The sequence below is a fragment of the Eleutherodactylus coqui genome, chromosome 2, assembly GCF_035609145.1.
Source record: "Eleutherodactylus coqui strain aEleCoq1 chromosome 2, aEleCoq1.hap1, whole genome shotgun sequence".
Lineage (NCBI taxonomy): Eukaryota > Metazoa > Chordata > Amphibia > Anura > Eleutherodactylidae > Eleutherodactylus > Eleutherodactylus coqui.
In genome coordinates this window covers 330,767,667-330,794,422 of record NC_089838.1, presented here as the reverse complement: position 1 = coordinate 330,794,422, position 26,756 = coordinate 330,767,667, and the positions used below count along the sequence as shown (strand labels likewise).

Below are 26,756 nucleotides of genomic sequence, written 5' to 3'. Positions count from 1 at the left end.
CCGGTGTAACACGTATGTGGGTGATAGAGCGGGTGTAACACGTATGTGAGTGATAGAGCGGGTGTAACATGTATGTGAGTGATAGAGCGGGCGTAACATTTATCTGGGTGATAGAGCGGGTGAAACATGTATGTGAGTGATAGAGCGGGTGTAACATGTATGTGAGTGATAGAGCGGGTGTAACATGTATGTGAGTGATAGAGCGGGTGTAACATGTATGTGGGTGATAGAGTGGGTGTAACATGTATGTGGGTGATATAGCGGGTGTAACACGTATGTGAGTGATAGAGCAGGTGTAACACGTATGTGGGTGATAGAGTGGGTGTAACATGTATGTGGGTGATAGAGCGGGTGTAACACGTATGTGGGTGATATAGCGGGTGTAACACGTATGTGAGTGATAGAGCAGGTGTAACACGTATGTGGGTGATAGAGTGGGTGTAACATGTATGTGTGTGATAGAGTGGGTGTAACATGTATGTGTGTGATAGAGTGGGCGTAACAGGTATGTGGGTGATAGAGCGGGTGTAACACGTATGTGGGTGATAGAGCGGGTGTAACATGTATGTGGGTGATAGAGCGGGTGTGATGCGTTCAGGTAATCCATGTATTAATGTACCGGAGTCTTCCTCTAGGGGGCGCACCCATCAGGCTATTTGTTGCCTTTGACAACTTTTTTTGCTATTTAATATATCAGATGTCAAGAAAAGACACTGAAATGAGTTTGGTCAGTGAGGAGTTAATCATTACGGGTATTCCCCTTTAAATGGGGGCGTGGTCCTGACGTCATGACGCGGCGCTAGTTTCCAGCAGTAAAGATGTCGGCGCAGCTTCCCTCTTACTTCTTCTTTGCCGCCGCTCCGCCCACAGTTAAGATGGCGGCGATGTGACGTCACTCGGTGATGGCGCCGGACTGTGACGTGGAGACTCGTGACGGGAAGCTGCGGGCTGTGTGGCGTCCGTCCGCTCAGCATGGAGGCCGTGCTCAACGACTTGGTGGCCGTGGAGGACCTGATGGTGAGAGGAGGCGCCTGCAGGGGGCGCCAGCCGGCTGTTCTGCGGCGATGTGCGGATTCTGGTTCAGGCTTCGTGCACACCACTGTTGTGGGAGCGCAGAAACCGCGGGGCGAGCGGATCCGTCTAACGATGGGACAGAACCGCGCCGAATGACGATAATACGGTCCGTGTACGCCAATCGGGGCCTCACAGAACAGGATAGCGCAGCGTGCGGCAGTGGGGTCCTTTCTGGGGGTCTCCTGTGGCCGGGTGGCGTGTCCCCGGTGGGGTGGTGGTCTCTGAGTCTGCGGCGGCGTGCCCCTGGTGGGGTGGTGGTCTCTGAGTCTGCAGCGGCGTGTCCCCGGTGGGGTGGGGTCCCCTGCGACTGCGGCGGCGTGTCCCCGGTGGGGTGGGGTCCCCTGCGACTGCGGCGGCGTGTCCCCGGTGGGGTGGGGTGCCCTGTGGCCGTGGCGGCGTGTCCCTGGTGGGGTGCCCTGTGGCCGTGGCGGCGTGTCCCTGGTGGGGTGGTGGTCTGAGTCTGCAGCGGCGTGTCCCCGGTGGGGTGGTGGTCTCTGAGTCTGCAGCGGCGTGCCCCCGGTGGGGTGGTGGTCTCTGAGTCTGCAGCGGCGTGCCCCCGGTGGGGTGGTGGTCTCTGAGTCTGCAGCGGCGTGTCCCCGGTGGGGTGGGGTCCCCTGCGACTGCGGCGGCGTGTCCCCGGTGGGGTGGGGTCCCCTGCGACTGCGGCGGCGTGTCCCCGGTGGGGTGGGGTGCCCTGTGGCCGTGGCGGCGTGTCCCTGGTGGGGTGCCCTGTGGCCGTGGCGGCGTGTCCCTGGTGGGGTGGTGGTCTGAGTCTGCAGCGGCGTGTCCCCGGTGGGGTGGTGGTCTCTGAGTCTGCGGCGGCGTGCCCCTGGTGGGGTGGTGGTCTCTGAGTCTGCAGCGGCGTGCCCCCGGTGGGGTGGTGGTCTCTGAGTCTGCAGCGGCGTGCCCCCGGTGGGGTGGTGGTCTCTGAGTCTGCAGCGGCGTGTCCCCGGTGGGGTGGGGTCCCCTGCGACTGCGGCGGCGTGTCCCCGGTGGGGTGGGGTCCCCTGCGACTGCGGCGGCGTTTCCCCGGTGGGGTGGGGTGCCCTGTGGCCGTGGCGGCGTGTCCCTGGTGGGGTGGTGGTCTGAGTCTGCAGCGGCGTGTCCCTGGTGGGGTGGTGGTCTGAGTCTGCAGCGGCGTGTCCCTGGTGGGGTCCCCTGCGGCCGGGTGGCGTGTCCCTGGTGGGGTGGTGGTCTCTGAGTCTGTGGTGGCGTGTCCCTGGTGGGGCGGGGTCCCCTGCGGCCGTGGCGGCGTGTCCCTGGTGGTGGTCCCTGTGGCGGCGTGTCCCTGGTGGGGTGGTGGTCTCTGAGTCTGCGGTGGCGTGTCCCTGGTGGGGTGGTGGTCCCCTGCGGCCGGGTGGCGTGTCCCATGTTTGCGGTCTTGTTTCTCCGGTTGCGCACTGCGGCGCTGGTGACAGACCCCCTTATTCTGCGGTCGTTATGGTTTTTTTACTGCATTACCCTTTAGGCTGGGGTCACACGGGGCGGATTTGCTGCGGAAACGCCGTGTGGGATTTCGCTGCGGCAAATCCGCCTGCGGCCGCCCATCCCGGGATTAGCCGGCAATGTGGACGCGATTTCTGAGAAATCTCGGCCACACGGGACGGCCAATCCCCTGCGGCTGAGCCGGCAGAAGTCGCCGCTGTGGCGCAGATTTGCCGGCCGCAGAATGTCCATATTTTTTTTTTTCCCGCTGCGGCCGCACTCTGCTCTATGGAAGCGCCGGCCCCAGCGGGAGAGCGAGCGGCCGGGCCGCTTCAAAGCCGCTGCGGGTTCTGCAACAGCGGTTCTCCCGGTGGAAATCTCGCGGTTTTTCGCTGCGGCCAAACTGCGAGATATCCGCCCTGTGACCCCAGCCGTACTCTTCTGACCCCAGCCCTACTCTTCTGACCCCAGCCCTACTCTTCTGACCCCAGCCCTACTCTTCTGACCCCAGCCCTACTCTTCTGACCCCAGCCCTACTCTTCTGACCCCAGCCCTACTCTTCTGACCCCAGCCCTACTCTTCTGACCCCAGCCCTACTCTTCTGACCCCAGCCCTACTCTTCTGACCCCAGCCCTACTCTTCTGACCCCAGCCCTACTCTTCTGACCCCAGCCCTACTCTTCTGACCCCAGCCCTACTCTTCTGACCCCAGCCCTACTCTTCTGACCGCAGACCTTTGTTTCGGTCTTCCCGCGGACAGTTTTGCGCGGCGCCCTCTGGGCCACCGACCCTCCTGGAGGACATTCTGATGGCGACTGATTACTCTTGTCTTTTTCTTGGCGGCCGAGTTATTCTCTGCCGGTCACCAAGCGATGAATAATGCGTCACTCTTACGGCCGCGGCCGCGCCGGGGGCGGGACTGTGTGTGTTTTTTCTTTTTTTCAATTTAAATAATAGAAAAAGGTGTGTTTTTTTTTCGTAAACCCATACCGCGCTCTTACGGCTCCCGCCCGCCAGCGATTGTTTATTGCGTTCCCTGCGGCGATAATCCGGCTGTGGGCAGCGCAGTGCACGCTTTTCGTAGTGTTGTTATGGAAAGCGCCGCCGCGGCGTCCATCATGGGGCTCCTCCGCTCGCGGGATCTACATCGCAGCATCCATAGTGAGAGAGAGGCTCACCGCGAAGGACTGACAGCGCCCCCCCCCTCCCTCCGAATAGTTAAATAACGTGTACATCCCCTGAGCGCCACAAGAATCCGCGCCGGTCCGCCAGCCGCTGCGGTGCGACGTAATACCGCCGCATTGCCGTATACCGCGGTCTGCGGCCGGCTTTACACAAACCTATTCGCACGCCATGTCACACAGAGACCGCAGTGAACAGCCGTTGATTTCGATTGGTTCTAGAACAGAAGCGTGTCTCGTTCGCCCGGTACTGCGCAGCGCTCTCCTGTCCGGCGCGTCCGTGCACGAAAATATCCCTTATTGAGCCTCCAGCGAGCGCCATATTTGTCTGCGTACAGGAAGTCCAGTAAAACAACCGGCCGAAAAAATGCTGCCATGGCAACTGAGCGCACCCTACAATCCCATCACAGGGGGCTGAACAGCAAGACGGCATAGAAGGGGTTAACAGCCGGCACCCGCCTCGCATGGGGTGAGATCGCCCCCTCTGCCTCCATACACCTTGTGGGCGTGAAGGGGTTAACAGACATCAGTAACGGTCCGCGGCCCCCCTGTGTATGCTGTGACTGGAAGTCCCCGCTGTGGCCGCGCGGGCGCATCAGAGTTGGCGCGCGGGCGCATCAGAGTTGGCGCGCGGGCGCATCAGAGTTGGCGCGCGGGCGGCCCGCAGCAGATTCCGGCGCACGCCAATTGTACACAAACAAGCGCCCGACCGCCGGCGCCTCCGCGGCTGTATCGGTTTGAATGTTCCCGTGGCTTGGCGGTGACGCCGGTACCCGCAGCCGTACGCAGTGGTAGTTGTGGATGGGCAGCGGGTCTGTTGGCACTGGAAGCCGTCTGCCCGCGTTCCGCAGCAAAATCCAGCATGTGCGATATAATGTCTGTATTCTCCTCTTCCTCTCGCGGAGCGCGATACGGATCAGCGTGAACGCAAAAGCGAAAATCAATGCCTGTCAGTGCCCGGGTTTTACCGTGAACCGGCTGCGCAGACAGCGGAACCCACATGTGGGCGTGGCCTTAATGGTAGACGGTCGGTGAATTTGCTGGTGTGGAGAATCGATGCGTCCGTGGACTGCGCCAATTTAATAAGTGACACAAAGGCCTCATAAACACGTCGCCGTCCCGCTAGGACTCTGTGCGGCTGACGGTCGATCCCCACCGCTGTGGTGAGAACGCTTATCTCCGGCCGCGCTGTCGCCGCTGATCCCCAGTATAATTGGGATGCCGCCCGCAGGCTGCAGCAGCGGCTCCTCATCTTGTAGGCGCTGACCTCCCTGCAGTGTTGTGGCCCCTCAGGGGCGGGGCCTGACGCCACGTCACAAACTCCTCAGAGGTGACCTAGATTACAGGCTCCGCCCTCGCTGGGAGCGCTTTATTAACCCCTTAGTGACGCGCCATCGGTGGAACGGCTTCGGATAAATAACGTAGAGCTTTGGTAGATGGAACCTTTCTTGGCGCGGCGGAATGTTGGGTCGGTTTTATTAGAAAGACGGTGAAATTGGGGGTTTTAAACCTTTTTAACTTTTTTTTTTTGTTGTTCTGATCCCCCCCCCCCCCCCCCTTTTCTGTTTGCGCCCGCATCGGGGAAGCATCCGATTGTTGAACTGTTTCTGCCCCGTTCCGGCTGCGCGAGGCTGAACTGCGGGCGCCTCCACAACGCACAAGTCTTACACCAAAATGGACCCCTTTCTTCTGAATGGAGCCGCGAGCGAAGCGGGAGAAACGTGACCATCTGTACAGTTATATCCTAATGTGCGCAACCACGAATACTCCCACTGCCCCCCGTCTGCACGCCGGTCACACTCTCCATGGCCGCGCCACTGACCCCCGTCCGCCGTGCCGCTGGCGCACTCCACGGCCGCACCACTGACCCCCGTCCGCCACCCTGCTGACACACTCCATGGCCGCACCACTGACCCCCGTCCGCCGTGCCGCTGGCGCACTCCATGGCCGCACCACTGACCCCCGTCTGCCGTGCCGCTGGCGCACTCCATGGCCGCACCACTGACCCCCGTCCGCCGTGCCGCTGGCGCACTCCATGGCCGCACCACTGACCCCCGTCCGCCGTGCCGCTGGCGCACTCCATGGCCGCACCACTGACCCCCGTCCGCCGTGCCGCTGGCGCACTCTATGGCCGCACCACTGACCCCCGTCCGCCGTGCCGCTGGCGCACTCCATGGCCGCACCACTGACCCCCGTCCGCCGTGCCGCTGGCGCACTCCATGGCCGCACCACTGACCCCCGTCCGCCGTGCCGCTGGCGCACTCCATGGCCGCACCACTGACCCCCGTCCGCCGTGCCGCTGGCGCACTCCATGGCCGCACCACTGACCCCCGTCCGCCGTGACGCTGGCGCACTCCACCGCCCCGCTGCTCCACCCAGCCTCCCCTTCTCCCTCCTGATTTTGACTGAGCATACTGCGGCCCAGCGGTGACCGCCGGGTGGTTCCCAGCCGGTGCAGATCCTCTACAGTGCCAGCAGGTGGCGTCAGAGCACGGCCGATGTTTGCCATATAGTGGGTGGCTTTCATAGCGTACTCGCACGGTGATGGGGCTTATTATTTGCAGCGGCCGTATTTACGTGTGCGCGTTGGACGCAGCGATGCCGTGAGGTGGGAGGTCTGCGTCCGGGGAGACGGAGAATAACCCCACGTGTGTGTGTCACGACTTTCTGTTTCTGCTATTGGGGCAGCATGCGACGTCCATGTGAAAATCCAATGCAGCGCTGCGAGGGGGCGGTCCTACAGAAACCGCATCACAGTCACGTGAGTCGCGGGTTTATACGTGCGTTATCGGGGCGAGGATCGCGCTCGCCGTGGTAATGTACCTTCAGGGCTCGGTCGCACAGGCGTATTTGTGTCCTGCGGCATACCTTTTACGCAGCGGCCGCGGAGGGGCGACATCCCAGCACTACGCAGTTTTACGTTTCCTAAATACACTGCATGTTTACGCAAAACCCAATGCCCTCGCGGCGGCGTGAAGGGGCCCTCAGGGTGGCTTGCTATACGGCGGTCTAAGAGCGCCCCAGGGTGAGGTGCGCCACTTCTATTAAGCCAAGCGCGCCTCCTAGTCACCTTGTCACATGACTGACCCGTCTCTGCGTCGAGGGTGACATTTACACCAGCTGTCTTGGTCCGCAGGAGGCCACGCCCATTCTAAACCCCGCCCCCTGTAAAATAGGTGGGAAATGAGGCGGGAAAAGTCAAAAATGGGAAACTTAACGGTAGAAGGTAGATCTCTGCTTGCTGTTGGTGAATGGAAGACTCCAGGGCACATGTCAAACACAAGACCCGTCCGCCATAACAGGCATGCCGCTCCACCCTGAGACCGCTGACCGCTTCTTGTGGCAGACCTGCCTGCGGCTCCTGGCGCAGCGTCGGCTCCGCTCAGTGGGGCGGGTTCAGGCGGCTACCACATAAAATCCGCGCCATAGTTAATTACACGCCTAGTACGGAGCACTAATCCGCCCCCTGTGTGTATGAGCCCCTGTAAACGGCCCCCGGGTACAGCGCCCCCTCCTCCCACAGGCCGTTGCCAAGTGCCCTCGTCCTGAGTACACAGCGAGGCGCCGCGTGCCCCGACACTTGTCACAGGATTGTGCAAACATTTCTGTGCCAACCGCATGACGACAGAGTGGGGCGGGCAGGCGGCCACCGCTTCACCCTCTGCCAACCCCTCCTGAGATATAACCATGTCCAGCGGACTCTAGTCACACCGAGAGCTGCTCCCAATATCCCGAGTCGTAATGGTCTTCTTCATACATTGCCATTTTGTTTTTTTTTTTGGGGTGGGGGTCAGATCTCTAAATGCTGCGCCAGACTTCAGACGAGGCGTCAGTTTTAGGGCTCTTTCATACGGGTGGATGTGATTTTTAGTTCATGAAATATATGATGTTTTCATTGACTGAAATAGTGCAGATTTGGAACTTCTGCTGTTTTTTGGGTTTTTTTGCGCACTTTTTAATTGTATTTTAAATGTATTTTATAAAAATCGCAAGAAAGCTAGAATGTCGCCGCTCCATGCGCCAGTGCGCTGGTATCGCGGATTCGCCACACAAATTTCACGGCGTCCGGCTGCCGCAATGCAGATCGAGGGGTTTAAGTTCTCCGTGTTATGTGTGTAACAATACACGTGACGCTGCGTGCGCTCCAGCAGGAGTCGCGCACAAGCCGTGTGGTGGTAGACGCACAAAACGTGAGCGAATATAAACCCCGTGCCCTCGGAGCGGACCGGCAATGACGCATCAAAAATCTGCATTATAAACCATTTTCCATTCTGCGTCAGATTTTGAAGAAGGGTTTTTCGCACAACTGCGTGGACCGCTTCCGCCCGGTGAGAGGCCCTGACGGGGGTTTTCCTGCTGACGCGTTGTAATGCTTGTTGTTTGCCGGAGACGCGGTTTTTTATGCTGCTTTTTTTGGGTTTGAACACCTTTTTTCAGTTTTCAGGAGGTGAGCGATGCACAAACAGCTGCGCTTCTGGTTTTCCCCATCAACATCCACTCAGACTGAAGACCTTCTCACCAGTCATCACCTCTCCGCCTCCGTTCCGTAAAGTGAAGCCGAAGCGCGGACTGCGCCACTTTTGTTACCGGTTTAAAAAATAAAGGCAAATGAGGCAGCCAAGCTTCTTGTTTGTCGCTCGGCGGTCAGCGGCACACGGGCGCCAACTAGAAGCTGTCAGCTGCTTTTGCTTCGCGGTTCTGTTTTCTTCCTATTTAGTTGCCCCCATAATGCAACAGCTAGACAGAAACAAAAATGTCTGATGTGAGCGCCCCCTGCGGGTCCGTTACCCATAGTAGCCTATTACCACGTTTACTAGCGTGTAGGAGGAAACGGGAGTATCTGGCGGAAGCCCTCGCGAACACGGGGAGAACATACGAACTCCGTGCAGATGTTGTCCTCGGTCGGGTTTAACCCCGAAACTACAGTGGTGACCCCTGGACAGGCTCGTGTGTCGGGACCCTCTTATACGGCCGATGATCGCTCGGTGTAAACGTCCCGACTGAATGACGGGTGAGAATTCAATCGCTTCTCATTCGCCGTTCAGTTTTTAGTGATGCCAGCTTGTGTTTGTTTTTAGTTTGTTTTTTTTAAAACTTTTTTTTCTGTTTTTAAGTTTAGTTCCCCGGGGAGACTTGGGCCTCCGTATTGCAGTGTATTATTGTGGAGAGCGCCCAGTGGGGGTGAGGAGACTTGGGCCTCCGTATTGCAGTGTATTATTGTGGAGAGCGCCCAGTGGGGGTGAGGAGACTTGGGCCTCCGTATTGCAGTGTATTATTGTGGAGAGCGCCCAGCTGGGGTGAGGAAACTTGGGCCTCCGTATTGCAGTGTATTATTGTGCAGAGCGCCCAGTGGGGGTGAGCAGACTTGGGCCTCCGTATTGCAGTGTATTATTGTGGAGAGCGCCCAGAGGGGATGAGCAGACTTGGGCCTCCGTATTGCAGTGTATTATTGTGGAGAGCGCCCAGTGGGGATGAGCAGACTTGGGCCTCCGTATTGCAGTGTATTATTGTGCAGAGCACCCAGTGGGGGTGAGGAGACTTGGGCCTCCGTATTGCAGTGTATTATTGTGGAGAGCCCCCAGTGGGGGTGAGGAGACTTGGGCCTCCGTATTGCAGTGTATTATTGTGGAGAGCGCCCAGTGGGGGTGAGGAGACTTGGGCCTCCATATTGCAGTGTATTATTGTGGAGAGCGCCCAGTGGGGGTGAGGAGACTTGGGCCTCCATATTGCAGTGTATTATTGTGGAGAGCCCCCAGTGGGGGTGAGGAGACTTGGGCCTCCGTATTGCAGTGTATTATTGTGGAGAGCCCCCAGTGGGGGTGAGGAGACTTGGGCCTCCGTATTGCAGTGTATTATTATGCAGAGCACCCAGTGGGGGTGGGGAGACTTGGGCCTCCGTATTGCAGTGTATTATTGTGCAGAGCGCCCAGTGGGGGTGAGGAGACTTGGGCCTCCGTATTGCAGTGTATTATTGTGGAGAGTGCCCAGTGGGGGTGAGGAGACTTGGGCCTCCATATTGCAGTGTATTATTGTGGAGAGCCCCCAGTGGGGGTGAGGAGACTTGGGCCTCCGTATTGCAGTGTATTATTGTGGAGAGTCCCCAGTGGGGGTGAGGAGACTTGGGCCTCCGTATTGCAGTGTATTATTATGCAGAGCACCCAGTGGGGGTGGGGAGACTTGGGCCTCCGTATTGCAGTGTATTATTGTGCAGAGCGCCCAGTGGGGGTGAGGAGACTTGGGCCTCCGTATTGCAGTGTATTATTGTGGAGAGCGCCCAGTGGGGGTGAGGAGACTTGGGCCTCCGTATTGCAGTGTATTATTGTGGAGAGCGCCCAGTGGGGGTGAGGAGACTTGGGCCTCCGTATTGCAGTGTATTATTGTGGAGAGCGCCCAGTGGGGGTGAGGAGACTTGGGCCTCCATATTGCAGTGTATTATTGTGGAGAGCCCCCAGTGGGGGTGAGGAGACTTGGGCCTCCGTATTGCAGTGTATTATTATGCAGAGCACCCAGTGGGGGTGGGGAGACTTGGGCCTCCGTATTGCAGTGTATTATTATGCAGAGCACCCAGTGGGGGTGGGGAGACTTGGGCCTCCGTATTGCAGTGTATTATTGTGCAGAGCGCCCAGTGGGGGTGAGGAGACTTGGGCCTCCGTATTGCAGTGTATTATTGTGGAGAGCGCCCAGTGGGGGTGTGGAGACTTGGGCCTCCGTATTGCACTGTATTATTGTGCAGAGCGCCCAGTGGGGGTGAGCAGACTTGGGCCTCCGTATTGCAGTGTATTATTGTGGAGAGCGCCCAGTGGGGGTGAGGAGACTTGGGCCTCCGTATTGCAGTGTATTATTATGCAGAGCGCCCAGTGGGGGTGGGGAGACTTGGGCCTCCGTATTGCAGTGTATTATTGTGGAGAGCGCCCAGTGGGGGTGAGGAGACTTGGGCCTCCGTATTGCAGTGTATTATTGTGGAGAGCGCCCAGTGGGGGTGAGGAGACTTATAAGGCCACCCATGCTCCTCTGGGAAATTCAATATGCAAGTAGAAAATTGATGGTATAATCCCCTCTGTAGCGCCCCCTATTGGAAGTTAGTCTCCTCATGCCTACTTGTACCCCTTCCGGCCCACATGACAGGCTTCTCACCCTGCCGGTACCTGCTGTACAGTAATATGGGCAAGGACCCCGGTCAGCCATCTGTAGACAGGTTGTGCTCACACGAGCGAGTTACTCGGGCTGCGCGACGCACAAGTCTTGCTGTGAAGCAGCGGCCATTGTTTGCTGTGGCCCTATCTACACATGTAATTCTCATCTCACTGCACTGCTGCAAACTTGCAGAAATCTCACCTGTTATTTCAAATAGGAAACTTGCAGCGCCCCCCGCAGGTCTAATTTTGAACAATTAAATCCCCCCCCCCCCCCCCCACACACACACACACACACACACACACACACACACACACACACACACACACACACACACACACACACACACACACACACACACACACACACACACACACACACACACACACACACACACACACACACTCACTCACACACACACTTTCGGCGATGCAATTTTCTCACAAAACGCCCGCACTAAACATCACATTTTCACAAGCGCAATATCTGTCAGTCTCTTGGACGATATTGCGCTCACCCGTATGAAGCCACCATTAGGGGTCGTCCGCACAAACCTATTTACACAGTGTATATCTCACACACACATTTGGCGCAGTGAATAGAACCCATTGATTTTGTGTGAAAAAATTGCATGGTGTGCATCAAGATGGTCACATGTGCGCACTGCATGAACCAACTAAAATCGATGGCGGTGCGAACGTGTGCATGACCTCTGCCGAAAACCTGGGCATTTACCGTATATAACCGCACATAACCGATGCATTGCGCAGACTAATAGACGCTGCAGCGGGGAAATAAGCGGGCGTAGGCGGATTTCGGTCGCACAAACATGCAATGTATTTACATGGTCAGAATGCGCTTCCGCCCGTGTGAACCAGCGCTCACACGGGCAGCTAATCTATTGACCTATTAATCCTGACCCTAGTCTTGTCAGCGCTGCATCTAGCGCCTGCTCACTGTCTGTACTCAGACCAGCGACAGAGGAAGAAGTCTCCAAATTGCTCTTCTCTGCTCGCCCCACCACCTGCGCTAGCGACCCCCTCCCCTCACACCTCCTCCATTCCTTCTCCCCAGTGGTCATCTCCCATCTCACCACTATATTCAACCTCTCTCTGACCTCTGGCATCTTTCCCTCTTCTTTCAAGCATGCCATCATATCCCCACTGCTAAAGAAGCCGACTCTGGGCGCGACTGATGCTGCCAACTACCGACCCATCTCAAACCTCCCCTTCATCTCCAAACTACTAGAACCGCTGGTTTACTCCCGCCTTGTAAGCTACCTATCAGAGAACTCTCTCCTAGACCCCCTACAGTGTAGCTTCTGACACCAACACTCGACAGAAACTGCCCTTACAAGGGTATCAAACGACCTACTGAAAGCCAAATCGAAGGGTGACTACTCCCTACTGATCCTCCTCGCCCTCTCCGCAGCATTTGACACTGTCGATCACAAACTCCTCCTCATTATACTTCGCTCCATCGGCCTAAAGGACACTGCCCTCTCCTGCTTCTCCTCCTACCTATCTGACCGCTCTTTCAGCGTCTCCTTTGCTGGCTCTACCTCCCCTCCTCTTCCCCTTGCTGTTGGGATCCCCCAGGGCTCGGTCCTCGGCCCCCTCCTTTTCTCTATCTACACAGCCCATATTGGACAAGCCATCAGGAGATTTGGCCTCCAATACCACCTCTACGCTGACGGCACCCAGCTATACACCTCTTCCCATGACATCTCTGCACCTTTACTCCAAAACATCACCGACTGTCTGTCTGCTGTCTCTAACACCATGTCCTCTCTCTACCTAAAACTGAACCTCTCTAAAACTGACCTGCTGGTATTTCCACCCTCCACTAACCGCCCTCCTCCTGACATCTCCATCTCAGTGTGTGGCGCCACCATAACTCATAGACAACACGCCCGCTGCCTTTGGGTCATATTTGATTCTGATCTCTCTTCTACCCCTCTACATCCAATCTCTCATCGCAAGAATCCGCTCTTTTCTCACTGTAGACACGCTTAAAACGCTTACTGTTGCCCTCATCCACTCCCGGCTCGATTATTGCAACTCGTTGCTGATCGGCCTCCCCCGCACCAGACTCTACCCTCCCCAATCCATCCTGAATGCGGCAGCCAGGCTCATCTTCCTGTCCAGCCGCTACTCGGACGCCTCTGCCCTGTGCCAGTCACTGCACTGGCTGCCCGTTAAATACAGAATTCAATTTAAACTCGCTACCTTCATCCACAAAGCCCTCCACAGTGCAGCGCCCCCCTATATCGCCTTCTTCATCTCAATCCATCACCCAGCCCGGGCCCTCTGCTCTGCTAACGAAACCAGACTGAGCGCCCCTTTCATTCGAACTTCTCATTCCTGTCTCCAAGACTTCTCCAGAGCAGCACCGGTCCTCTGGAACGCACTACCAAAGGCTACCCGAGCAATCCAGGACTCGCAGAACTTCAGGCGTGCTCTAAAAACGCACCTCTTCAGGGAGGCATACCGAATTCCCTAAACAAATCTCTCCGTACTCCGCCTGATAACATGCTCCCTGACCTACTGACTGCAATCCCTGCTAGCTATCATAAACCGCTCCTGCAGTCACACCGATTCTGCCGTCACACGGCCAAATGTCTGACCATTGTCTGTATATAGCATCGCTCACTCTCCACCTCCCCATACCGTGCACATCTCCAGCCCTTTACCTTCTGTATCCCCCCCATTACTTGTAGTATGTAAGCTCGTTGGAGCAGGACCCGCACCCCTATTGTTTCCATCAACTGATTACTTTGTAACCGCGGTTCTGTAATGTTTGTGTTTTTGTCTTTCTGTATTCCCCCTGTCTATGTAAGCGCTGCGGAATATGTGATCATAGCCTTATGGGTACTTTGATGTCAATAATGGACTTTCTGGGACATTTTCTGTTGAGGACTTACTGCCATGCCTGCTGTCTCTGGACAGCGTTGTCTGCATTGAAGCAGCCATGGTTGGTATTGTATTTAATGGAAGCTGTGCCTGCAGTACTAACCCGGACCACTGCGATATGGACAGCGCTATCCACACTGAAAGCAGGCTCAGGGATCAGTTGACAAGCGTGAGTCCCAAGCTACAGAACCCGCCGATCAACTATTAATGACCTATCCTCAGGTCCTCAGTAATAACAGTTCCAAACAACTCCTCTGGGACATAACCAAATAAAGTTAAAAGGGCTTAAAACTGAATACTCACCTGACCCATACGTTGTGCATGTGACCACTCAGCTGCCCGCTGAAGCCTGCGAGTGGCTGACCAATCACATGACCAATATACGGGACGGGATCGTCCTCTGTTTCTTCTGGGTTCCATGGTGGCAGGGGGGAGGGGGATCAGGGCTGCAGCAATGGCCGAGGAGCTCCCGGCTTAGGAAGTATTCCACTTTTTTTAAATGTCCCGTAAACGGCTTGTAATTTAAGTCAGGTGCTACTTGACTGAGGAACATGGAAACCGCTTCTACAGTACACAGGAAACTTCTAGTAATAGCGGGAATAGCCAATTCTCTAACGAGTTGGCTGTCATCTAATCGGAAAGAATCTAAAACTTCACCAGAAAGCCCTTAAGTGTTCTTCAGCTCTTCCCGAATATAGAAAGTTTTCGGTGGTTTTGGCTGTTTTCCTGGTGATGACTTTAGATTACCTCCCATGAGCCTCTGCTGGCAGATTTTCAGTCTGACCCTTTGGCTGCCACCCATCCCCCGTTGGGAGAGTCTGCCGACATCTTACACATTTGTTGGTTTAGTCTACGTGTTTGCAGGGTGATGCACCCGTGTGATCGGGCCGTGTGACGGACGCGGCGTTGACAAGGATGGGAGTTACGTGCTTTCCAAGTGTGGCCTCTGAATCACCTCCGCTGGGCTCCTGTCATAATCCTTGTTGTCTTATTGGTAAATCCTTTGTCGTTACTGTGAATTCTGTTCTTGATGTATGTAGGTGGGTTGTTCTCTGGAGAAGGACAGTAGCCGGGTGTGAAGGATCCCATGACTTTAGTCATACCAACACATGAATGATGTGCATGAGGGCGGTTTAAACTAACCATCTCCGTCAAGTGATTCCCCTTGGTAATGACTTAAAGGAGTTCTCCAACCCTTACACCTATCCTCAGGATACATCATCCGTATTTGATCAGTGGTGCGCTTTCCCGCTGATAAGCTGATTGAAATGATAGAGGCCCGTGGGTAAGCTATGCTGCCCTTTCAGTCCATAGCCAATACATCGTTGTACATTGTATAGTGGCGGTGCCCGGTATTACAGCTCAGTCCCATTCACTTGGAAGGGACTGAGCTGCTCTCGGGTCATGTGACTGATAATGTCACAGGCCTGAGAAGAGGCCTTGGTGCTCCCATAAGTGCCACAGACTTTTTTCAATCAGCTAATTGGGGGATGGATCCTAACTAGAGATGAGCAAGCGTACTCGGTAAAGACAGATACTCGAGTAAGTATCGTCCTTACTGAGTATCTGCCTGCTCGGCCGCAAAGATTCGGGTGCCCATGGGGGTGAGCGCTGTGTTGCAGGAGGGAGCGGGGCGGGGGAGAGAGAGAGAGATCCGCCCCCCCCCCCCCCCCCCCCCCCCCACCGGCACTCAAATCTTTGCGAGCAGGCAGGTACTCGGTAAGGATGATGCTCGCTCGAGTGTCTGTCCTTACCGAGTACGCTGGCTCATCTCTAATCCTAACCAATGGACCCCCTCTGCCGATCAACTATTGATGGCCTATCGTAAGCAGCAGTATAGTTCCAGAAAAGTCCTATTTAGGTCCTTTTTACATCGGCTGTATATCGGGCTTGAATGTTCAGTTGCCCTGTGATCGGTCTATGACTGTGCCGTCACTCAGTTGCCCTATGATCAGTCTATGACTGTGCCGTCACTCAGTTGCCCTATGATCAGTCTATGACTGTGCCGTCACTCAGTTGCCCTGTGATCGGTCTATGACTGTGCCGTCACTCAGTTGCCCTATGATCAGTCTATGACTGTGCCGTCACTCAGTTGCCCTATGATCGGTCTCTATGAATGGGCCGTCACTCAGTTGCCCTATGATCGGTTTCTATGAACGTGTGCCGTCACTCAGTTGCCCTATGATCGGTCTCTATGAACGTGTGCCGTCACTCAGTTGCCCTATGATCGGTCTCTATGAACGTGCCGTCACTCAGTTGCCCTATGATCGGTCTCTATGAACGGGCCGTCACTCAGTTGCCCTGTGACCGGTCTCTATGAACGCGCCGTCACTCAGTTGCCCTGTGACCGGTCTCTATGAACGGGCCGTCACTCAGTTGCCCTATGATCGGTCTCTATGAACGGGCCGTCACTCAGTTGCCCTATGATCGGTCTCTATGAACGCGCCGTCACTCAGTTGCCCTGTGACCGGTCTCTATGAACGCGCCGTCACTCAGTTGCCCTGTGACCGGTCTCTATGAACGGGCCGTCACTCAGTTGCTCTATGATCGGTCTCTATGAACGTGCCGTCACTCAGTTGCCCTGTGACCGGTCTCTATGAACGGGCCGTCACTCAGTTGCCCTGTGACCGGTCTCTATGAACGGGCCGTCACTCAGTTGCCCTGTGACCGGTCTCTATGAACGGGCCGTCACTCAGTTGCCCTGTGACCGGTCTCTATGAACGGGCCGTCACTCAGTTGCCCTGTGACCGGTCTCTATGAACGGGCCGTCACTCAGTTGCCCTGTGACCGGTCTCTATGAACGGGCCGTCACTCAGTTGCCCTGTGACCGGTCTCTATGAACGGGCCGTCACTCAGTTGCCCTGTGACCGGTCTCTATGAACGGGCCGTCACTCAGTTGCCCTGTGACCGGTCTCTATGAACGGGCCGTCACTCAGTTGCCCTGTGACCGGTCTCTATGAACGGGCCGTCACTCAGTTGCCCTATGACCGGTCTCTATGAACGGGCCGTCACTCAGTTGCCCTATGACCGGTCTCTATGAACGGGCCGTCACTCAGTTGCCCTATGACCGGTCTCTATGAACGGGCCGTCACTCAGTTGCCCTGTGATCGGTCTCTATGAACGGGCCGTCACTCAGTTGCCCTGTGGTCGGTCTCTATGAACGCGCCGTCACTCAGTTGCCCTGTGATCGGTCTCTATGAACGCGCCGTCACTCAGTTGCCCTGTGATCGGTCTCTATGAACGGGCCGTCACTCAGTTGCCCTATGACCGGTCTCTATGAACGGGCCGTCACTCAGTTGCCCTATGACCGGTCTCTATGAACGGGCCGTCACTGAGTTGCCCTATGACCGGTCTCTATGAACGGGCCGTCACTCAGTTGCCCTGTGACCGGTCTCTATGAACGGGCCGTCACTCAGTTGCCCTATGACCGGTCTCTATGAACGGGCCGTCACTCAGTTGCCCTGTGATCGGTCTCTATGAACGCGCCGTCACTCAGTTGCCCTGTGATCGGTCTCTATGAACGCGCCGTCACTCAGTTGCCCTGTGATCGGTCTCTATGAACGCGCCGTCACTCAGTTGCCCTGTGATCGGTCTCTATGAACGCGCCGTCACTCAGTTGCCCTGTGATCGGTCTCTATGAACGCGCCGTCACTCAGTTGCCCTGTGATCGGTCTCTATGAACGCGCCGTCACTCAGTTGCCCTGTGATCGGTCTCTATGAACGCGCCGTCACTCAGTTGCCCTGTGATCGGTCTCTATGAACGCGCCGTCACTCAGTTGCCCTGTGATCGGTCTCTATGAACGCGCCGTCACTCAGTTGCCCTGTGACCGGTCTCTATGAACGCGCCGTCACTCAGTTGCCCCGTGGTCGGCCTCTACGAACGCGCCGTCACTCAGTTGCCCTGTGATCGGTCTCTATGAACGTGCCGTCACTCGCCGAACGAGCAAATGATCTTATATGCAGAACAAGAAGTCTTCGTTGTCGGCAAACGGGATGTGCTGACGACAATACTACTACTGTACAGGGATGAACAGTCATTCATATGCTAATAGTCTGGACTACGTGCTTCCGTTAACAGACGTGCGCTAATCTTGCTGATCGCTATTTGTTAACGGGAGCACATTGCTGCACGTAAAGGCTTTTTAAAGTCCCTTAAGTTGAACTAAGACCTCCGGCTGCCTCACGGTCGTTCTACGACTGTAGGCTAAATGCTGATTACAGAAGTCTTGTCAAGCAGGGATTCCTCCTCACCTTCCTGATTGTGTTTTGTGTTTACAGAGATTTGAGAAGAAGTATCTGGCCGAACTCTCTGCCGGTTCACTGAGTAAGAGCACACAGTTCGAGTACGCCTGGTGCTTGATCCGTAGCAAATACACGGCCGACATCCAGAAAGGAGCCGTGCTTTTGGAAGGTGAGTGTGACAGCCGACACTTGGCTGAAGCAACTTCTACTATGAGTGGCCATTATGTTGTGGTATTATATGGCTTATAGGCTTTACGGTGGAGCTGTCCGCGGTTGGAGAAGGCGCCCGTATCGCAGCCAACCAGATGCTTCCTTACATTCTCATATCAGTTGTTACTACAAATACCTTTCATGCATAAACCAGATTGATATAAAGCCAGCTTTCCTCTTCCATGCCCCACTTCACTAATGTAGTGTATCCTCAGTGTAGAGCGGACCTTCCCTCGCGGCTCGACTCTGCCAAGGTCCCTGATAGCTGAACATTTATGGGGTTGAGAGTTGTTGCGACCAGAAGCCATAGACCTGTAACCCCCTCTGTCTAAGTATGGTTGAAGAGCCCCCAGAAAATGACATGACCTAAGTTGGCTGTAGTGAGGGAGATCCCCAATGCCCTAGTAGAGGGTGGTGGTGGTGGTGGTGGTGGTGGGTGTTCTAAAGCTTTTGACTACCTAGGAATTCGGCCCTTTTTTTCTTACATCGACCTAGTAATGTGAGGGCTCTGTTTTTTGCGGGACCTCCTGTAGTTTCTACTGGCACCACTTTGGAACCACATGCGACTATTTGATCGCTTTATATTTTTCTTGCAGACGGGTTGGCCAAAAAAGCCACAATTCTGGAACTTTTTATTTATTTCAACTTTTATTATTTTTTATGTTAATAACTTTACTTGGTCTTTACAGCCAACACGCATTGTATGGAGCTAGATCGACCCCCAATCCCGCTCGATATAAACCCCAGACCTCCATGACATAACTGACATTAAAGGTCCTCCCTTTCCATCGTCAACACACATACTCATTAGCAGCAACATTTAACAAGCCGCTTATATTAACTTCTTGCTCTGTTTTTGTAAAGATCTTTTACCAAAGGGCAATAAAGACGAGCAGCGAGACTATCTGTTTTATTTGGCCGTGGCCCACTACAGACTAAAGGTGAGTGTCTGCTGGCATCCACTTATGTGTTCTCTTCTGGAGTGTTACCAGCAGCGATTGGTAGAGTAATGTCCGGAAGGTGACGATTACGGATCTCTTCCCAGGAATATGAGAAGGCTCTGAAGTACGTGAGGACTCTTCTCAGTAAGGAACCAAAGAACACACAGGCTCTGGAGCTGGAGAAAGTCATAGAGAAGAAGATGCAGAAAGGTAAAGGGGCTTCACTAAACCCGGGGGAGTAAGAGGAGTAAAGGTGTGAAGCAGTCAGATATTAGACGGACTCCTACAAGGATGGGAACATATTAAGATTATAGGAGTATTGCTGAAGAGTAAGGGAAGGATAGTAACTGGCAACTCAGTTGACGAAGAATAGGTAAAAGGGTTTACCAGGATATGAGGAAAAAAGTTATACAGGCTTAAAATGGAGAAAAACTGAATACTCCCCTATCCCAGCGGCTCCCCATCTGGTGCTGCACCCCAGTGCCTGCCACACATAACCGAGAAAAGCGGGTCATCAGTAATTAATGGTAGTACGCCGCTCGGGACCCACGTTCATCAGCTGATCGACTGGCTTGATTTCAATGGGAGAGAAGCCGGTGTTTCTCCCGGTGACCATTGATGACAACTTCCAGCCCGCTGCACTAATAACTTGCTGATCAATTGATGGCCAGGAGGGCCATGAGCGGTGGGCCACCATTGATCAACTACTGATGACCTACCATGGGAATAAGTCATCAGTTAAAGACTGGATACCCCATTAAAGGGGTTTTCCAGTGAAATACTATTGATCATCCGTGGTCCAGCACTTGGGACCCCGACTGATCAGTTGAGCGGGTGCATGTGGTCAGCGCCACACATACAGAGATCGGAAGCCTCTGTGGCCGGCGCTTGTAACTGCAGGCACTCCGACCCATCAACTATTGATGACCTATCCTGATGTTAGGTCATCAATAGTATTTACCTGGAAAGTCCCTTTAATGTATTTGGTATAGAAGGGAGATGATGAACATGAATGTATTTGGTACACAGTAGTAAGTCAAGGACCTGAACATGTTGGGTACAGAGAGGAGTAAGAAAAAGCTTGCTCAAACCAATCTGTGCCCAATGGTGTCAGCGCCTCTGCTTCCAACATTGGGACACATGGTGTGAACCTCTTGCTTTTGGGGATGGCATCAAACAGGGCTGACTGAGAGGGGTAAGGGAAGAACAGGAACGTGTCAGGTACTGAGAGGGGTAAGGGAAGAACAGGAACGTGTCAGGTACTGAGAGGGGTAAGGGAAGAACAGGAACTTGTCAGGTACTGAGAGGTGTAAGGGAAGAACAGGAACTTGTCAGGTATTGAGAGGTGTAAGGGAAGAACAGGAACTTGTCAGGTACTGAGAGGTGTAAGGGAAGAACAGGAACTTGTCAGGTATTGAGAGGTGTAAGGGAAGAACAGGAACTTGTCAGGTATTGAGAGGTGTAAGGGAAGAACAGGAACTTGTCAGGTACTGAGAGGAGTAAGGGAAGAACAGGAACTTGTCAGGTACTGAGAGGGGTAAGGGAAGAACAGGAACTTGTCAGGTACTGAGAGGGGTTAGGGAAGAACAGGAACTTGTCAGGTACTGAGAGGGGTTAGGGAAGAACAGGAACTTGTCAGGTACTGAGAGGGGTTAGGGAAGAACAGGAACTTGTCAGGTACTGAGAGGGGTAAGGGAAGAACAGGAACGTGTCAGGTACTGAGAGGGGTAAGGGAAGAACAGGAACTTGTCAGGTATTGAGAGGTGTAAGGGAAGAACAGGAACTTGTCAGGTACTGAGAGGGGTAAGGGAAGAACAGGAACTTGTCAGGTATTGAGAGGTGTAAGGGAAGAACAGGAACTTGTCAGGTACTGAGAGGAGTAAGGGAAGAACAGGAGCTTGTCAGGTACTGAGAGGGGTAAGGGAAGAACAGGAACTTGTCAGGTACTGAGAGGGGTTAGGGAAGAACAGGAACTTGTCAGGTACTGAGAGGGGTAAGGGAAGAACAGGAACGTGTCAGGTACTGAGAGGGGTAAGGGAAGAACAGGAACGTGTCAGGTACTGAGAGGGGTAAGGGAAGAACAGGAACGTGTCAGGTACTGAGAGGGGTAAGGGAAGAACAGGAACGTGTCAGGTACTGAGAGGGGTAAGGGAAGAACAGGAACGTGTCAGGTACTGAGAGGGGTAAGGGAAGAACAGGAACGTGTCAGGTACTGAGAGGGGTAAGGGAAGAACAGGAACGTGTCAGGTACTGAGAGGGGTAAGGGAAGAACAGGAACGTGTCAGGTACTGAGAGGGGTAAGGGAAGAACAGGAACGTGTCAGGTACTGAGAGGGGTAAGGGAAGAACAGGAACGTGTCAGGTACTGAGAGGGGTAAGGGAAGAACAGGAATGTGTCAGGTACTGAGAGGGGTTAGGGAAGAACAAGAACTTGTCAGGTACTGAGAGGGGTAAGGGAAGAACAGGAACTTGTCAGGTATTGAGAGGGGTAAAGGAAGAACAGGAACACTCACGTCTTGGCTTTTCTTTCTTTTTAGAGGGCTTAGTCGGCATGGCGATTGTTGGTGGAATGGCGCTGGGAGTTGCCGGTCTCGCTGGCCTCATCGGTTTGGCTATTTCCAAGTCCAAATAAAGGGAAAGATTTGCCACACAAGGCCTTTTTGTTATTTTTGGCACAGTACTTTGTCACTAATCATACATACATTGTTACTTGAGTTTACGGCCCCCCGGTCCCGGCCGTCACTCTCAGGTGTTAATCTATTATTTAATAGCAATAACGTGACTGCTGCGTCGATAACCAACCCAACCGGCATCTGAGGGCCATTATCGCTGTTCTTCTCAGTTTATATTGCACTAGATGAATAAATGGAATTTACATGTAACTTTATGGTATGTTGTAAGAGCACTAGAAGCTCTTGTCCTCCCCAACCCTTCGTGGCCAACCCCTCTCCCTGATCCGCCAGATTAATTTCAACTGCAAAAATATATTTTTTGCCAATTCTAATATTGTTTTTAGTTTTTCAGGCATTACAAGTTATTAGTTTGTCTTGGATTATAATTTGTAATCCCCATCATTATGACACCTGGCTTATTTCAGGCTGTCAGGTTTATAATTCCACCTTGTTAGTGTGGCCCACGTCAGCCGTGCGCCGCTCTTCAGGGCGATGAGATCTATTATTATTTGTGTTGTCGGGTTGGAAGCTCTCCCTTTATTCGTTGTCTCCATGATTAATCCCCTATATAAAGGTCTACACAATGAGTTTCGTCCAGGTTATTTATTAAGTCACTGGACCCCAGATAAATATTTTGAGACTTGTTGTTAAGGGACTTGGGTCTTATTGTGTTAAGACAATGCCAAAGCACAAGCCGGCTGTTCTGTTTGTTTAGTGAGGTCATTCTGGCCGAGAAATTGCTGAACGTCGCTGACTGAAGATCGTAAACCTGTCTCAATCAAAGGCCGTTTTGTTTGCCGAATTGCATCATCGCTTGAGATTGGAACCGAATTTCTCCAGCGTTTATATGCTGACTAGCGCTTAGTAGCAACTAGAGATTTTTGAGGTCCCCAAGAAGGCACGATGCCCCCCACTCTGAGCCAAGAGGCTATCCGTCCTAGAAGGTGGCTGCCTCCCCTTCTGCCAATCGTGTGTTCGGTGTCTTGCCAATGGCTGTAATTCTGAACTCGATGAGTCCCTTCTAGGAAAGCCAATCTACCCTGGTGTGCAACTTACCAAAACTTAAACTAGCTTTATTTAGAGGGTGTGTCCATCGCTCCATGTTTAACTTAAGGGAATCCTGTCATCGTTTTTACAATGCGGTCCACAATAAACCTTTAACAGCGCTGCTGTTGAGCTTTCCTTATCGATATTTGGTTTTGCACTCCGTGTCTGATTTTAAAGTTTTCCTGTGATGTATTCTAACGAGCTGAAGAGTCAGATTTTGTAGAAAGTCAATGTTTTTTTTTTTTATATATACCCCCCCCCCCCCCCCCCCGCCCCCAGCTCCACACCGGGCACAGACTGGTTCTTGGTTGGCATGCATACTGATTTCTCTTCTTCGCTGTAATCCCACGCAGGCGCCGTAGCAAACCCTCCTCAGGCCTGCGCACCTCCGCTCTCCTTTACTACCTGTAACTTCAGCGGTGTACATGCACCTTGAGGATTGTTACTCCCACTGCGTAGTATGAGGTCAGGTGACTGGGAGTAACTATCTTCAAGGCGCATGCGCGGAAGAAGTGCCGGCAAGTAAGGTAGAGCTGAGGTGCGCGGTAAAGGTTTTCCACAGCGCCTGCGTGGGATTACAGAGAAGAAGAGAAGTTGATATACATGCCAATCAAGAATGGCGTGGCACCGAGGGGAAAAATGTGACTCCAATTCATTTTAATACGACGCGGGAAAACTTCAAAAGCCGATTGTAAAGGTACCCGGGCGCGGATTGCAAAACTAATTAGCAGAAAGGAATCTTACTAGCAGCTCTGTCCTAGGTTTGCATTGTAACCATGTGATGACTGATTCTCTTAAAGCAGTAGGTTACAAATGGCCGATGGAGTTGGTGGTTTACAGTTCATGGTGGTAAAACAAAGGTTTGGCACCATGTGAGCCAGCAGAGGAAAGGTTAGGCCAAGTAATGCCGTATACATGAGGCCTTGTTAGACGCCTGATGAAGAATCCCAAGTCTACTTGAAGCCTTCCTATAACGTCATTCTTCTCTGTTGGCATTAAAGGCTTTATCTACAAGATTACTTGGCCTAGTAGTATATGGTCGGCAGCAGGATGTAACGAGGAGTCGCCATGTTCAGGTATTGTGTGTAGTGTCTTCTGTACTACCGGGCCCATCGGTAGAGGTCTCTGCTGTTCACTCCCAGACCGCCTCATCTTCACTTCAGTTACGGGTCCATGTAATAAACTGTAGCGGCTCAAGAGTTAATGGATCCAGGGAAGCAAGTTGTTTTTTTCTTTTTTCTAATTAGGGAGCACCTCCCTGCGGATGTAGCGGCTCTTGACAGCGTTTTGTCACTTTTATTTTATAAAGGGACTTTGATGTATCTGCTAACTTTTTTCAGCTGGTTGACTAACCGGTTTTCCAGCTGCGGACTTGTTATAACGCTTATATTGTATTTATAAGAGATGTGATTTACAGCTAATGGAAATAAAAAATTTCAACAAAAGCATCGCTTCATTTCTTCTGGGGGGGAGGGGCAGGAGAAGGGCGCCGAGTCCGATGTTGTTCTTTGTGTTTTAGTTTTTGTTTTTTTGTTTTTCCTTCAGTTTGCTGGTTTTGTAGCCTTGAGCAGACAAACTGTTTTAGAACACGGAAGAACATTACCGCGTGGGATTCTCTTCGCTAACCGCGTTTCCATTTACACGGGAGAATTAAGAAGAAACACTGGATACTAGTGCATAAAAATATTCCATCCAAATGCTATGCTCAAAAAGTAGATACGGAAGGGCGGTATGTCTGCTTACACTGCAGAATATATAACTGTTTGCGTCCTTATCTCATGGTATACACCCCCCCCCCCCCCCCCCATATAATAGTACGGGTGTTCGTCAGGTGTTGGGGTTCACGGCAGAAATACCAAATATTCTGGTTCTTATTATTGGAGGCTTTAATTCAGTCATTGACCCTTCACAAGACGGGATGCGTGCAGAGACTACTCCCGGAGAGAGTGGTGTGACGCCGCTAGGTCGTCTGTTGGGAGAAATGTTATTACTAGCTCTGGCGGACACGGTATCCCACGGATAAACACCATTCTTGTCATTCTACCACATATCAATCTATCGAGAATTGACTTGGCGCTGGGAAACATTAAATTATACAGCCATATAGCCTCAATCAAACCTCTACCAATGGCGGTATCTGATCCCTCCCCACTGCTGCTAGATTTACAACACTGAAGCAATGGTGGCCATCTTCATAGAAGATGGAAACTAAACTCACATCGGCTTACTATATTAGATTAAAAAAGCAAGAAGGGATTACTAGTAGAATATGTTTAATTACACTGGAGCGACAAATACATTCATGTTCTGGGAGGCCATGAAAGCTTATAGTAGAGGGATGTTTGTGTCTAGTTTTGGCCTGATTTGTTGCATAGAGATACGGGACGGGCCTTACGGGAGCAATTGACAGATACGGAGGCCAAATCTGTAGAAGACCCTATGCTAGCACTAAATGCATGAAAGCTCAGAAAGCACTCAATACGTATTCCATAGACACAGCAGCCACCAAAGATAGGTTTTGTAAACAAGCTTATGAGGAGGGGGAACGTAAGGGCCACATGTTGGCGGTCATAGCCCGCACACAGAATAATCCTACCTATATTATAGAATTGAAACCCCATCAGAGATACACCCTCCATTAAAGAAACCGCTCGAGCGTTCTACGCCCCCCTGTACCCATCCAAGTTAAATCGGCTGAACAAGACTTGGTGGGAATAGAAACGCCCACTTTGTTGGATGAACGGGATTTTCTCGATGCGCCGTTAGAATTGGAGGAGTTACAGGAAGTGGTGAATGACATGCAGAAGAATGAAGCAGCCGGAGAGGATGAGCGTCCCATGAAATACTGTAAGCAATTTGCAGATGTTCTACCACGCCGCCTCAACATTATTGCTGAGGCGGAAAACCGTGGAGAATTACCACAATCAATGAAAAAAGCGATGATAACTATATTGTTAAAACCAGGAAAGGACCCCCTGGTGATGGACTCGTCCAGGCCGATATCGTTATTAAATGCGGACGTTAAAATAGTAGCAAAAGTTACAAGTTGGAACGGGTAAAAATTTGATTGCTTTTTATTCCATTTTTTTTTTGTGGCAAAATTAACAGAATCTGTAATTCTGGCATGTTTTTTATTTTAATTTTTCACTGCATTCTCTGAGCCGTATAAATAATGTATTAAAGTAATTCTACAGCCCGGTACGGTTATGCCAATACCAAATTGAAGTAGTTTTTTTTTTTTTTCTTTTTCGCTACTTTTTCACAGCTTTAAAAAAAAAAGTAAAAAGTTTAAATCCCCCTCCTTTTGTCATATCTATAATAAAAAAAATCTATCATAAAAAAATTACATATTTGGTATCACCGCGGCCGTAAATGTCCAATCTATCAAAGTAGTGCATTATTTACACCCCACGGTGAACAAAGTCCGGAAGAAAAATAATGCCAGAAATGCACTTTTTCAGTCACCCTGTCTCCCAGAAAAAATGCAATAAAAAGCGAACAAAAAGTCGTATGTATTCCGAATTAGCACTAATGTAAACTACAGGGCATCTCGCAAACAATGAGCCCTTGCTCAAGTACGTCGACGGAAAAGTAAAAGTTACTGCGCGCAGAAGATGCAGCAGGAAATAGTTTAAGAAAATTAAAGTACTCCAGCAAAAAGACAACAATACACGTTTGGTATCGCAGTAATTGTACCGACCCATAAAATAAAGTTACCAGGTCATTTTAGTTGCACCGTAGAAACAAGACGCACCGAAAGATGGCGGAATGTCATTTTTTTTTTTGTTTACGCCAGAATTTTGTAAAAGTTTTTCAGTACATTATATGGTACTTTAAATAGCACAATGGAAAATACAACTCGTCCGGCAAAAAGCAAGCCCTCCTACAGCGACGGCGATAGATAACTAAAGGAATTAGGA

At 52.6% G+C, this 26,756-nt stretch overlaps 1 protein-coding gene across 1 annotated transcript; it reads left to right on the top strand.

Annotated features, from left to right (window-relative positions):
• The first annotated feature begins 880 nt into the window (after positions 1-880).
• On the top strand, positions 881-24,281 carry FIS1 (fission, mitochondrial 1). The gene is made up of 5 exons (XM_066593856.1): positions 881-1,017; positions 18,004-18,136; positions 19,042-19,118; positions 19,223-19,328; positions 21,655-24,281. The coding sequence occupies exons 1-5, from the start codon at positions 973-975 to the stop codon at positions 21,747-21,749; spliced, it is 456 nt and encodes a 151-aa protein (XP_066449953.1). The 5' UTR covers positions 881-972; the 3' UTR covers positions 21,750-24,281.
• Positions 24,282-26,756: the final 2,475 nt, after the last annotated feature.

Bases quoted from the DNA above. Each gene is read 5' to 3' on its own strand.
- FIS1 (XM_066593856.1), top strand. From the start codon at position 973: ATGGAGGCCGTGCTCAACGACTTGGTGGCCGTGGAGGACCTGATG. The intron at 18,137-19,041 runs GTGAGTGTGACA...GTTTTTGTAAAG, and splicing joins AGGAGCCGTGCTTTTGGAAG to ATCTTTTACCAAAGGGCAAT. The intron at 19,119-19,222 runs GTGAGTGTCTGC...ATCTCTTCCCAG, and splicing joins TGGCCCACTACAGACTAAAG to GAATATGAGAAGGCTCTGAA.